Below are 13,147 nucleotides of genomic sequence, written 5' to 3' on the forward strand. Positions count from 1 at the left end.
ACAAAAAGTGCTCACACTTAAACCTGGGCTTGAGTGGTTTTCACACTAATCATGTCTTCATTTCTAATTGGTGGACTTCATTAAAAGTAAAACATGGGGTCTGATTTAGTTGGCTGATACTCACTGTTTCAGGAAACACATGGACTAAATGCAATACATGTTCACCTTCATTTTTTCTTTACATTAATTTTGAAGGTTTAAAAACATTTTTAGAGAGAGTATAACACCAGGGTTAGGGCTCCCCGAGGCAAAAAATAGGGCCAATAGCTATGTCTGTACAACACATTTTGCACATATGTCCCAAAACCAACTAATATTTCAAAACTGGAATACTATGTTCCAAGTTTTAAAAAAAGAATGGGAATAGGCATAATATCAACTGAAATACTGTGTTTAAACTAGATTTTGATATAGGTCCCTCTGCAAGACAATGTTTTAAGATTAGGTGAGTACAATTGATCAATTTGCCACAAATAATTGCTACACAAACAACCTTGGGCTTTTGGAGCCCCTGAGTGTTTGGATCCTAGGAGTAGTTTTTGGACTGAAAATGCACTTAGATCAATAATATTGCCTTATTTATAGCAGCCATTTTAGACCATAACTGTTTTTAAATGCTTAAAATGTCAAAATGGCACATTATAGAAATTGTTTATTTGATAATCCAGCCTTGTACAATACTTTTACAGTATTTTCTTTATCATTTTTTATAAGCTTTTTATGGTTACACCATCCCACTAAAAATATGCTGAAATTTCCTCTTGCGAACAATTTATATTAACAAAATTTTTACTGTAATTCAGATTAAAAACATGGTGCTAATTCTACAGTTTTTCCCTGAATGCATCTCACTTTAGACGTACGTTCCGTGCGTATGACGTCACTCGGTTTTCATCTCGTTCCTCCTGTGGTTGGAGATCAGACCAGCTAGCTGAAAGCTATCTAGTTCTATTTCTTTATCATTCACAGTTGTGAATACACAGTTATCATAAGGTCAGTTTCAGCGTCTGATTCTACGAGATATTTATCGACAAATTCTCTCAGACACCATTTTCTCTCCGCTCCCGGAGAAAACACTGGTACGTAACAAATACGTTAGCTAGCTAGCTTAGACAGGAATTGTGCGCTACGCATAAGTGTGGTGGGGCCTTTAGAAATGTAAAGCGTTAAATATACTAAGTTGTTAAACAAACTGAGTGTTACAGGAGCGAGTTTTAATCCGTCAGCTAAAGTTTATGAGTCTAATACTTAATCTGATTGTCTACCTCGGCGTTACTCATCATAAAATTGCTATTTTACATACAGACGTAGCAACAGGCCTGTTCTGGCGCACGTGTTAATGCGCACCAAAATGTTTTTATCATGACTAAAATCTCAAAATATGAATAAGAATGTGTGTTTAGACGCGAGGAGAGACACAGAGATCCATTAAATTGTCCATAAGCCCTTCAGCAACTGCGAGAAACCGGGGCCACACTTAGCACAGAACTGTGTCAACAAAATGCCGCCTGAATTATAATTGTGTTCATGTTTTAGTAATTGTTTTATTACAGGTCTTTCCGTTAACCACTTCCATGTAGTTTCGACTTCAAAATACAATCAGCCCAATGGTTTTTAACCTCTACACTAGTTTATTTATGTCAGCCATTTTAGAATAGGAAGTCCCTTAATATTTGACAATACTTTAAAGTGGCAAAGTGGAAAAACTGCAGACACTTGTGTCGATTGCTTTTGCTTGCTCAATTGTTGTTTTATTTAAAATGCATCAGATTTTAAAAGTTTAAAAGTCAATGGTACTGGGTTTTCGTCTTGGTGGTCCGTTTCTCTTCTTTATTTTACAGACATGTCTGTAGAAAACGTGTGCTAACGTGATGTCCAAGTCCTGAATATCTTAATGGCTGTATTAAGAAAAAATATTATTGAATGTTGGTAGTGTAGACTTTTACATAGAAATGGTCAACCATCTAAGCTTTATGTAAAAGATGACATACACCCTTCATGTTGTGTTAAAAATAGTGGATGAAATGGGATTGCAGGAAACAGACATTGACTAATGCTCATGTAACGATTTATTATTACCTTATATTTCTACCTGAAGCTTTAAATATTAAGGAGTGATGGAGCTTAAATCCGGTTATCTTTTCAAACACTTAGTGTGCCTCTGTTTTATTTCTGCAGAGCCATGTACAATGGGATTGGCCTGACAACTCCGCGGGGCAGTGGCACCAATGGCTATGTGCAGCGAAACCTGTCGAGCCTGCGGGTCAAACGGCCGCGGGATGAGCGCGGTGGTGAGCGGGATGAGAAGGACAGAGAGAGGCTGGAGAGTCAGCTCAATAGGCAGCCCAATGCTGACATCTTGGAGCACCAACGGAAGAGGCAGTTGGAGGTCAAGTGTGCCGAGCTACAAGACATGATGGAGGAGCAAGGGTAAAAAAAAAAAAAAAAAGACCCATAACCCATGCTCCCATAATACACAGGGTTTCACTAATCTGACCCAAGTTGTACTCATTACAATAAATCCACCAGATCTGAAATGATTAGTCGGTCAATTATACATTCATCAGTAAATTTGTCAACAACTGTTTTGAAAATTTAGTTAATTGTATCAGTTAATTTTTCAAGTAAAAATGCCAAATTCAGTCTGCCATGGTGTGGGGAAAAGAAAAATGGTATCATCTATATCAGGTTGACTTCTGTACAACATTAAATCCTCTTCTCTGTTTGGGCGGTCAGGTATTCTGCTGAGGAGATTGAGGAGAAGGTGAACAGTTTCCGCATGATGCTGCAGGAAAAGCAGGAGCCAGCCCCCGCCACCACTGAGAGACCAACGTAAGTACACCACAGTCAAACAACCTAAATTTTACATGGCTCCATTTAAAGAATGTTTTGTTAAAATTAAAGGCTGCTGTGACTAGGTTATGTGTAGAGTACCTCAACTGATAGCAGTATCTAGTTAATCCTTTTACTTAAAATACTAAGAGCCTTTCAGTGGTTTATATTGCAGTGTTGTAACAGAAGTCTCTCTGGTTTGTTCTCTCTCAGGGTGACAGAGACTCATGCCCTGGCTGCTGCCAACCAGCAGAAGAACGACCGTCTTCGTGCTGCTTTTGGTATCGCCAGCGATTATGTGGATGGATCTTCCTTCCATGCTGACCGCAAGGAGAGAGAGAAGGAGAAGAGAGAACAGGAACGTTTAGAGAGAGAGAGGCTGCAGCAGCAGAAATATACGTGAGTAGGACAAGCACAAAACACACCCACTGCTGTTGTATGTATCGAATTAATGGCTCTTTTTTTAAAATTCCGATCTAGCAAAGTAAGAGCTGGACACTGGTTAAAAATAATTGTCAGTGTTTTCCAGCCTTGATTTTGAGGGGAAAAAAAAAAAATGAAAAGAACATTTGATGTACTGTGAAAGAGGTTTGCATAAAGCATAAACTGCACAGTTAGAATTACGGGTAACTGCGAGATAAACATGTAATTAGATAAAATAATCCACAGGTGTTGGTGGTAGTGACAGCACACTGATCCCATAAAAATATGTGACCCAGATTCTTTTTTAAACACAGAAGTGCAGCATGATTCACTCATGAAAAGTTACGAGGCTAAAGATGGGCTAAAGGCATAAAAAAAAAACAGCTGGTGTATAATTAGTGATGGAAAATATCAGGAATTATCAGGAAATCATCTATACAAACATAATCAAAAGCAATGTACAAAATACCATCTTATGTGTGTTGCTCCAGGGTATTTTAGTGAGTGTGCCATCACTACCACAAACACGTGATTTTTATTTATTTTTTCTCCTGATTTAATGTTCATTGTAAGGAGAATGATTCCAAAATGAGTATAATTTTTCTACTGACCATTTTTTGAGGAAATATTAGGTTGGTTCTCTACCTTCAAGGCAGTCCCTGGTTTGTGGTTCTGCAAATATTCTGAGAAATAAACTTGGACATATTTCAAGTCTGCTTGAGTTACATAATCCATTGTAGTGAACTGACTTAATATTTTTCAGAGGTATTGTGTGTAAAAATGCAGTTGTGCGCAGGGCCTGTTACATAAGGGTTGTCCAAGTGATGTCATCCATTCTCAGACCAGACTGAAGTTCATCTAATCACAAGCTTGAAGCTCTGTAGAAGGCACCATTTGTCAGCTCATGGAGTAAAGTTAATCTTGTGTCACAATCACAACCACAGTTCTGCTCAGTGCACAGTTCTGTTTTGGAAAAGCATTATAAAGTTCACCAGTTTGTAGTTAGTATGGTCACTCAATCACAGCGTGATAGTATGCATATTCATCACCCAGCATCAATTCTCTTCCTGACTTGAGGTGTGTTGCCCTTGTTCTCTCAGGTTGGTGGAAGATTCAGACAGTTCAGATTCTCCTCCAAAGAAACATGGTCGGAAGAAGAAAAAGAAAAACAAGAACAGAGACAGGTGAGAAAATGAACTTGATAAGACCAGATAAGGTACTGACTATTGCAGGTGGGTCTGACAGGTTTTTGTTCCCTCTCCCAGCAGCTCAGAGAGTCCATCCCCCTCTCCTCGCAGAGAGAAGAAGAAATCCAGAAAGAAGAAAAAGAAACGGTATTCCACTGCCAGATTCTTTTTTTTTTTTTAATGTTTCCCCTAATGAGTTTACATTGAGAGTGATTGTTAACTGAAAAAATGTATCTTTCAGTGAGGCATCAGAGGAGACAGAGGAAGAAGATAGGTAGGTGTATTTTAATCAGACTGTCTATCATATCTCCTCTGCCTTATACAAAATCAGTACCGAATCATTGCTTTATTTCAGTGCTGGTGCAATTTATTTTATATATGAAATGTTATTGAAAGTAGATGAGTTTTGTAGTCTGACAACTGTAGCTGTTATTGTAGTTGTACATTTCTAACAAAGTGGAAATACAGTTTGGGTCATTGTTACTGAATGCATAAGTTCATGTGCAGCGTCATTTGTAAACAACAACCCCGATCTCTTATCAACTCAAAGTTCCTCAGATGAGAAACAGAAGGTGTCAAAGAAGAAAAGGAAAAATAGTGAAAGTACAAGTCCTCCAAAAGCAAAGGTGGCACGACACAGGAGCGTCTCCTCCAGCTCTGCTCGCAGGTATGTGATGAGGTGAACCCATCTCATTTTTATGAAGTAATGTTTGATGCATGATTATTCACAAATATCTGTGCCCATGGCAAAATACTAGGGCAGAAATGTCTGGCTGGGATTAAAACTGGAGGATTTAGTGCATCAGAAAACAGGTGTATTTTACCTTGAATTGCTCATGAAAATGCTACACAAAAATTAATCATTTTTTATTACAAAAATTCTGTCAAGTCAAGGCCACTGAATAAATCAGTACATTTAAATTCAAAAGAAGTACTTGGATCGTTAAACAGCATCTGAACTAGTTCTACAGTGTTTAATAAATACACAAATTCTACAAAAGTATATCTGTGCAGTGTTAAAACCATTTATGTTGTTGGAAGGAAAAGTGGTAGAACTGTGCTGCAAGGGCACAGTGCAGCATCCTTTAAAGACTTGCAGGTCTCCAGAGTTGTGGATAATTATTGGTTTGTCTGGTACCAGTATTGTAGCACGAAGGGTTTTCACCCCTGCAGGAAATGTTAGTAACATTAGTAACAGTGCATTCTCCAGAACATGTAGATCAGTTTATGACATTTAACCAGTCGTAGGGGGGTCAGTCCACATTTGTGCTGTAATTGCATCTTGTCTTGCTCCTCTCTGGGTTGGCAGTGCCCTCCAAAATAGTTAATTTGACTCATACTGAACCCTTTATAGGAATGGATTGAGATGAACCTGATCAAAATCCAGGCAGTTCACAGTATCCGTGACATTTTTTCCCCCTGGGATATTAACAGCCAGTCTCCAGCTCCAGTGAGGTCACGTCAACCGGACCAAACTGCAAGAAAAGCTGATGATGGAAGGAGGGAGAGATCGCCTGACAGGAGGAGACGGGGCTATGAGGAGCACAGCCCACTCCGTCAGGGAGGTGACATGGTAAGGCTGAGGCTGGCTGCATGATCCAATAACAGTCAGAAACTTTCAGTTTGATATTTCTTTTGCTCACATTATCCCAAACTAAATGAACTGATATATCATATTGTGTATAAATATTTCGGATGTAAAATTACAAATCTTTTCTCCACCATCTAGAAGAGGTCCAATCTTGAAAGAGAAAAAGAGCGACCAAGTGAGAAGGAGAAGACTGCCACTAAGAGGAGACATGACTCCTCATCCCCTTCTCCTCCACCACAGGTAGAAAAAAGCTGGGAGAGGGAGAAAGGGAGGAGATCCAGAAGCAAACAGAAGGAGAGCGAGAAAGAGATGCACTCCAGGAGCAGAGAGATGCAGAAAAGTGGGCGTTCAAGGAGCATAGAAAATGAGAGGGAGAAGGGGAGGCGTTCAAGAAGCAAAGAAAAGGAGAGAGAGAGAGTAAGGCGCTCCAAAAGCAGAGAGATGGATAAAGGAAGGCGATCCAGGAGCAGGGAAATCGAGAGGGAGAGAGGGAGGCGTTCAAGGAGCAGAGACATGGAGAAAGGGAGGCGTTCAAGGAGCAGAGACATGGAGAAAGGGAGGCGTTCAAGAAGCAGAGAAAAGAAGGACAAAGGAAAGGAGACTGTTCCTCGGAGGACCAGACATGACTCCTCCTCATCTCCTTCTCCCCCTCCTCGTCCACCTAAACAGGACATTAGGGGGGAAAGGAGCAGAGACACTGAGCAGGAAAAAGACAGGAATAAACAGGAAAAAAAGACAAGACACGATTCCTCATCCCCCTCACCTCCTCCTCAAAAGGAGAGAGTGAGGAGGGAGAGGAGTGGAGAGAGGGAGCGCAGGGCTGAGAGAGATCTACACTCAAGGGCGCCAAATGAAAGGGACAACAGGAAAGACACTGGGAAGAGACAGGAGAGGGAGGTGTCTCCTCGCCAACAGAAAAATGACAGGAGAAGGGATGGTCACCCGTCTCGAGATTCTCTGTCACCCGCCTCTCGCTCACCTGTCACCAATGGGCGTCAAAGAGAAAGGGAGAATGAGAGGAGAAGAGAGAAAGACAGAGAGAACACAAAGGAGAGGGACAGGCATCTGAACAAGCAGGGGGAACAAAACAGAATGCGAGGTCAAGAAGGAAGCAGAAACAGAGATGAGGTCGTTCGAATACCTGCAGAGATTAGACAAGATGGACCTGGACCTGCGGAGAAAGACGCAAGTGAAAGGCAGGAGAAGACGAGAAGCCCTCCAAGAAAGGACAAACGAGATGAGAGGGTCAAACAGGCCGAGAAAAGAAAAGAGAGCAGCAGCAGCAGCAGTAGTAGTAGCAGTAGTAGCGGCAGCAGCAGTAGCAGCAGCGACAGTGACAGTGATAGCTCCTCATCCTCCTCTTCATCTTCATCTTCCTCTTCATCCTCATCCTCTGAAGATGAGGGCAAGGTGAAGAAAGCTGGGTCAGCAGGAAGGGAAAAAGCTAGCCCTGTGAAAAATGCACCAGCTGCCATTGGAGCTGCAGTTCAAAGATATTTAGCCAATGGGAGAAAGGAAAGCTCCGCCTCTGCATCTGAGGGCGACGGACCCAGACGATCCCAGAAGGATAGAGAGGATGGAGGAGACAAACGCGATAGGGAAAGACCTACTCAAAGAGCTCCCGCAGAGAACTACCCGCCCCGAACAAAAGGTCAGGAACGATACAGCCCCACACAAATGGATAGTCCCAGTCCACCACCTTCCCCACCCAACAGAGTGGACAACAGCAGAGGGAGCAACAGGTCTGAGGCCGAAGCAGAGAAAACAAGGTCGGAGGCGAAAGTTAGGGAAAGGGATAGTGGGAGGGACAGGGACGCAGCCCGGAGGCCTGCGAGATCTAGCCCCTCAGCCAGGAGGTCGCGATCTCCCCCCCAGAAAACCACCACCACCTCCCCTGCCCGTCGCACTCCACCAAGGCAGTATCAGGAACCCCCGTCCCGATCCAGGAGAGCTTCTCCTCCTCCTCCTCCGGCCTGGTCAGAACGAGAGAGAGAGAGGCAGAGGGACAGGGACAGAGACAGAGACAGAGACAGAGAGAGAGACAGAGACAGAGAGAGGGATAGGGAAAGGGAAAGGGAGAGAGAAAGAGAGAAGGACAGGGAGAGGGAGAGAGAGAAGGAGAGGGAGAGAGAGCGAGAGAGAGAGAGGGACAGAGAACGTGAGCGGATTGCCAGAAGGAGCAGATCCAGATCCAGAAGTCCAAGGAGACGCAGCAGGTCCAGGTCTAGAAGCCCAAGGAGGCGAAGCCCCCCTATCAGGTAGGACAAAAAATGCATGCACCTCACAACCCTCAAAGAGTGCTATATGTAATCATTTCCACTGGAGTTATTTGACGACCATTCACTCAATATTCAGCCATTACTAAGTTCACAAAAAAGTGGGTGATTTTATGAATTCATGGACCTTATCTCTCTCAGAGGATCCTACATTTATTACACACCTGTAACATGTTGGGTGCCCCAAATAACACCTATGAGTAGTACCTATTCAAAGTTTAAGGCTTTAAGTTAACGGACACCATTAAACAGCACAAATGTCACTCATTTTTATCGACTGGTTTATGAAGCTTTGTCCCAGATTATTTTAAAGGAAAAAAGTAAGTGAAAAATGATTTTTCAATGTAAATTAAAGCTGTTTTTTATTATGAAAATTTGAAAATTTAGATATTTTTTCCCATGTTTGACTGATTTAGTGTAAATGATATTCTTTAAATAAAATTTAACGAATTATGTTTAGCATTTTGCAGCATTTCTGAAAATCAACTGTTGTCAATATTTTCGCCTTCCAGGTCCCGTCGCTCTCCGTCTCCACAGCGGCGAAGGAGAAGCAGTCGCTCCCTCTCCAGAGAAAGAGGGAGAGAAAGGGAACTTGAGAGGACCAGGCAGAGGGAGGTAGAACAAGAGAGGGAAAGGGAAAAGGAGCATCCACACCCAAAAGATGTTCCCCAATCCGCCAGGTCCTCCTCATCATCTTCTTCTTCCAGCTCCTCCTCTTCTTCCTCATCCTCACCTTCACCGCCACGAGAAAGGAAAGACAAACAACCCTTAGCAGAGAAAGACCAGAGAAGAGACCGAGGGGGCGAGAAGAAAGAGGACAGAGAGCAGAAAAGTCGTTCTTCTTCCTCTCAGGGCCCTTCCAGAGACTCATCCCGTGCTCCACCCTCAGGTAGAAAAGGCTCCCAATCAGAGTCCAGGCGCTCTGATGTCACCTCCAGGAGGGCTCCGGCTAGCAGCCAACCAGACACCAAACCACCGTCACGGGGTCCAAGCAGGAAGCAATCACCACCGGCAGCCCCTCAACTGACAGAGCAAACGGTCAGAAATGAGAGCGCTGTGAATGGCAAGGAGGCAAATGCAAAAAAGAAAGCCAGCAGGAGCTCCAGCTCCTCTTCATCCTCTTCATCCTCCTCCTCTTCCTCATCTTCGTCCTCCTCTTCAGACAGTTCTGACTCTGAGGTGGAGCAAGGAAAGGGGTAAGCAGGAGATGGGGAATGAGCATGAGTTACCAAATAGCTATTACAGCATTTCATTTGTTATGATCAAATAAAACAACTGTTCCGCAGATCAATCAGTCACTACACACTAGATATTAACAGTTACCCTGTTTACTATGTTGTTTCCTTTTTAACAGGAAGACAACCAAAGCTCAAAGCTCTCCTTCATCATCATCATCCTCATCTGAGGATGAAAAGGAAACAAAGAACAAGAGGTAAGAGGAGAAAAAACACTTTCACTTTTATGTGACAGATGTTTGAAGTAAATTCTGTGGTTCAGGTCACAAAAACAGAAAAGGACATATTATGTTATTTAAATTATTATTTAAAAGAAAAAATGACTGAGCTGAAATAGTTCAAGGAAGCAAACATGACTTCATTTAATGAATGTGGGAAAAGGAAGCACTTGATTCAATATAGGACAAAGCTGTGAGGAGGACTAATGTCACCAGCTCTGGTGCTGAGTTTTGAGGATCCTTTGAATTACAGAGTGAAAATACTTATTGATCAAAATCAAATAAGTTTTTATTTATTCATTTTTTAAAAATCTTTTTTGGTGCAAGGTGGAAAAATAAATGAACAGCCAGGATCAGTTCTATGTATTTGACATGAAACATTTGTAATTACGACGGATGTTTGTTTTTTTTTTTGTTTTTTTACACATACTGGGTACATTCAGTAAAGCTGCATAGGTAGTAGTTATCACTGAACACATGATACTGTTGTTATAGCTGCTATCACGGAACAAAATCTGAATAAAAGTTAGTTTTTATTATGACATTTTTGTTGTACTGACAACATCTCCAACTGTTATTTGAATATCAAATCTTATTTGAGATTTTTGTGAATTGGATGGTTAACTATACTACGTTGAAACTTTGACACTTGTGTTTTCCTCTCAGCCCCGCCAGACCTCAGAGGGTGCCGGCTGATTCTCTGAGAGATTCTCGCTCGCTCAGTTATTCTCCTCCAAGGTACATGAGAGCAGCACCGTCCTCACCTGGCCGCAGGTCTGTACCCACAGACCTTTACACTGCAAAGAATGGCAGCGTTAACTAAAAACCTAACTGTACAAATGATAAGTCAGATAAGTGATAAATGGTGTCTGTCTAAACAGGTGTCATGCAGTGTGTTTAAATGCTCAATTTAACTCTTAGAAGTGTAAACCAATAGCTTTATTATGTCTCTACCTATAAGAGTGACTTTTGCATGGATAAATCGTCTCTAAACATATGACGAGTATATACAGTAGGTCTCACAGCCACTAACAGGCAAGATAAAGTGGTTTCTATAGATCTGAGTCCAGAAATATTCCTTCTTAGTGCTCAAAGTTTTATTTTATGAAATAAAGGTCTTGTTCAAAGCTGAAATGGAATAATAATTTCAGTTTGACATCTCTCTCTGTGTGTGTGCGTGCGTGCATATGCGAGCATGCGTGCGCTTTCATTTCTTTGAGTCTTAATGGAGTGCACCAAGGTCACGGCCTCCAAAGAGACACTGACTGTGGCCCAGCTGAGACCTACTTTTTATCCTGTGGTGTAGGTTAGCCTGCCACAGTGGACGAATGTCATGTACCACACATTGAAAAGAAAGAGTCTCATTAAGCAGCTGAAAATCGTTAGCTAGCTAGTTGCATTTACATATGGAAATCTTGTGGTTTGAAACTAATTATCCTCGCCTTTTATCCACGCAAACATATAAATTGTTTTCATAGTTTATAAAACTTAAACATCTCATCCCACTGAGTCATTTACATACAGCAGATGTACTCTTGTGTGGCTAGCTCTTTGTTGTATGTCTTCTCTTTGTTTAATTAAGTTGATACTTCTCAATTAAGTCATTCCTGAGTTTCAATACGTAAAAATCTTACACAAAGCCCCCAGTGTAACATGCAAAGTTTGCTAAAATTGACTTGACCTTCTTTGTTTTTACATCTGCGATGGCTGTGGGATGTCTTCATTCTAATGTGCTTTTATCTGTTTATTTTGCATCAGACCTGTGGTGTTTATGGAAAAGATCTATATAAAAATAGGTTTATTTTTTATGCAACACAGTTTTAACCCAAGCTTTAAGAAATGATGATTTATTATTTTTTCTTCCGGTAGGAGCGGCAGCAGGCAGTCACCAAGCCGCTCGTCAACCAGCAGACGAAGGAAATGAGCTGACAACTCAGAGACGCCTCACTACTTCTTCTATGTTGTTTCTCTGTTCGCCTCTGGCTGGTTTGAACTGGGCCACAACATGGACTTCACAGCCAGCGGTCAGTAGATACACATCTGTGAATGTCAGGGGACTCATTTTCGTTCTGAGCCACCACACAGTAATCACCAATGTGTTTGTTTTTTTTAAGCAGCGATGACCCAAGGCTGGCTTGTACATTTATTTTTATGAGCTGAATAAGAAACGTACACATTCACACACATAAACACAGCTGAGTAAAATGTAACTCTAACAATGTTCCTCTGTACTTGTACCGTTTATTGCGTTCTACCTGTAGATATGAGCTGTCTGTATTTTGGTTATTATCATGTAACAGATATGCGATTTCCATGTAATGTGAGCAGAAACTGAAATGTGGTTAATTTCTTTGTTGAAAATGGGTAATAATAATAAAAGGCAATTGTACATTTTATTTGTGTGAAATTTGGTTTTGCTGTGGTCCATCAAAATTACAGGATAAGTCTGATATTTTCCTCCTGTCGTCAATCCCATGTGCAGAGCCAAACCAACAGTGAATGTGTCCTGCTAACGAATATTGCCCTCATGTATCTTCTTCCTCTGAGCCATAGAGCTCCATACTAAAAACACATCAGTGAACCTCACTGTTGCATTGGGTGACATGTTCCTTCATCACCATGAACGTACACTGTAGTTTATTTTGACTCAGTCCCTCACACACTGTCCTGCTGCCCCTAAATAATCGCTAGGGCACCAAATGTGTATTCACTCGCCAAAGAAAATATATATGATAATATATATGAGAGCAATTAACTTGGGATTGCTGGGAGATGGACTAAGCATGGCTGGTTGTAACGAGTCCATTCTTACAAAATCAAGTAATGTGGATAATGTTTCTTCAAACCCACAGAACTTAACTTGAAATGACAAGAAAGACACAGTATTTCCATATATTTTGATTTGGTGGTGCAGCCAAAAACGCATGACATGTTTTTTCTTTTCTTTTTTTTCTTGTAATTTTCAAGAGACCAAAAGAGAATAACTTATAAATCATGTCTGAAGGTGTTGCTGCTCTAAATGAGCTGTGCATAATGTTTGTAGCATTGCAGACAGACAGATAATCCGCATAAAATTTTGTGATTACATAAAATCGAGGAGCCTGAGTTTATTCTTCTCTCCATGTCCACAGAGTTGTCATGTATATATTATTGGATGTATAAAGTACATGTTGGTTACTGCACTGTACAGAGTAGTAGATTATTACACCCTTTTGTTTGGAATAAATTTCTACTACAGCAGTTTACTTAAATTGAAATTATGATAGAATTACTAATGCATTTCTAGCATTTTTACTACTTGTCCAAGCTGAGGGTGAAACTAGCTGTGGAATGCAACAATGACTCAACAATAACTGACCGGATACTAGATCCTGCTGCTGTTGCA

The 13,147-nt window shown here is 41.2% G+C and overlaps 1 protein-coding gene across 5 annotated transcripts; it reads left to right on the top strand.

Annotated features, from left to right (window-relative positions):
* The first annotated feature begins 884 nt into the window (after window positions 1–884).
* Window positions 885–12,156, top strand: srrm2 (serine/arginine repetitive matrix 2). Of its 5 annotated transcripts, none has more exons than XM_056401040.1 (14): window positions 885–1,079; window positions 2,179–2,430; window positions 2,737–2,832; window positions 3,046–3,231; window positions 4,356–4,439; window positions 4,521–4,589; window positions 4,684–4,716; window positions 4,993–5,109; window positions 5,877–6,015; window positions 6,172–8,291; window positions 8,822–9,505; window positions 9,664–9,741; window positions 10,429–10,536; window positions 11,632–12,156. In XM_056401040.1, exons 2-14 carry the CDS (start codon window positions 2,183–2,185, stop codon window positions 11,684–11,686), a joined length of 4,017 nt encoding a protein of 1,338 aa, XP_056257015.1. In that variant the 5' UTR covers window positions 885–1,079; window positions 2,179–2,182; the 3' UTR covers window positions 11,687–12,156. The 5 variants fall into 5 exon arrangements, with proteins under 5 accessions (XP_056257015.1, XP_056257018.1, XP_056257017.1 ...); XM_056401043.1 differs by having other exon boundaries at window positions 10,429–10,500; XM_056401042.1 differs by having other exon boundaries at window positions 6,175–8,291.
* Window positions 12,157–13,147: the final 991 nt, after the last annotated feature.

The sequence above is a fragment of the Seriola aureovittata genome, chromosome 17 (assembly GCF_021018895.1).
Source record: "Seriola aureovittata isolate HTS-2021-v1 ecotype China chromosome 17, ASM2101889v1, whole genome shotgun sequence".
NCBI lineage: Eukaryota > Metazoa > Chordata > Actinopteri > Carangiformes > Carangidae > Seriola > Seriola aureovittata.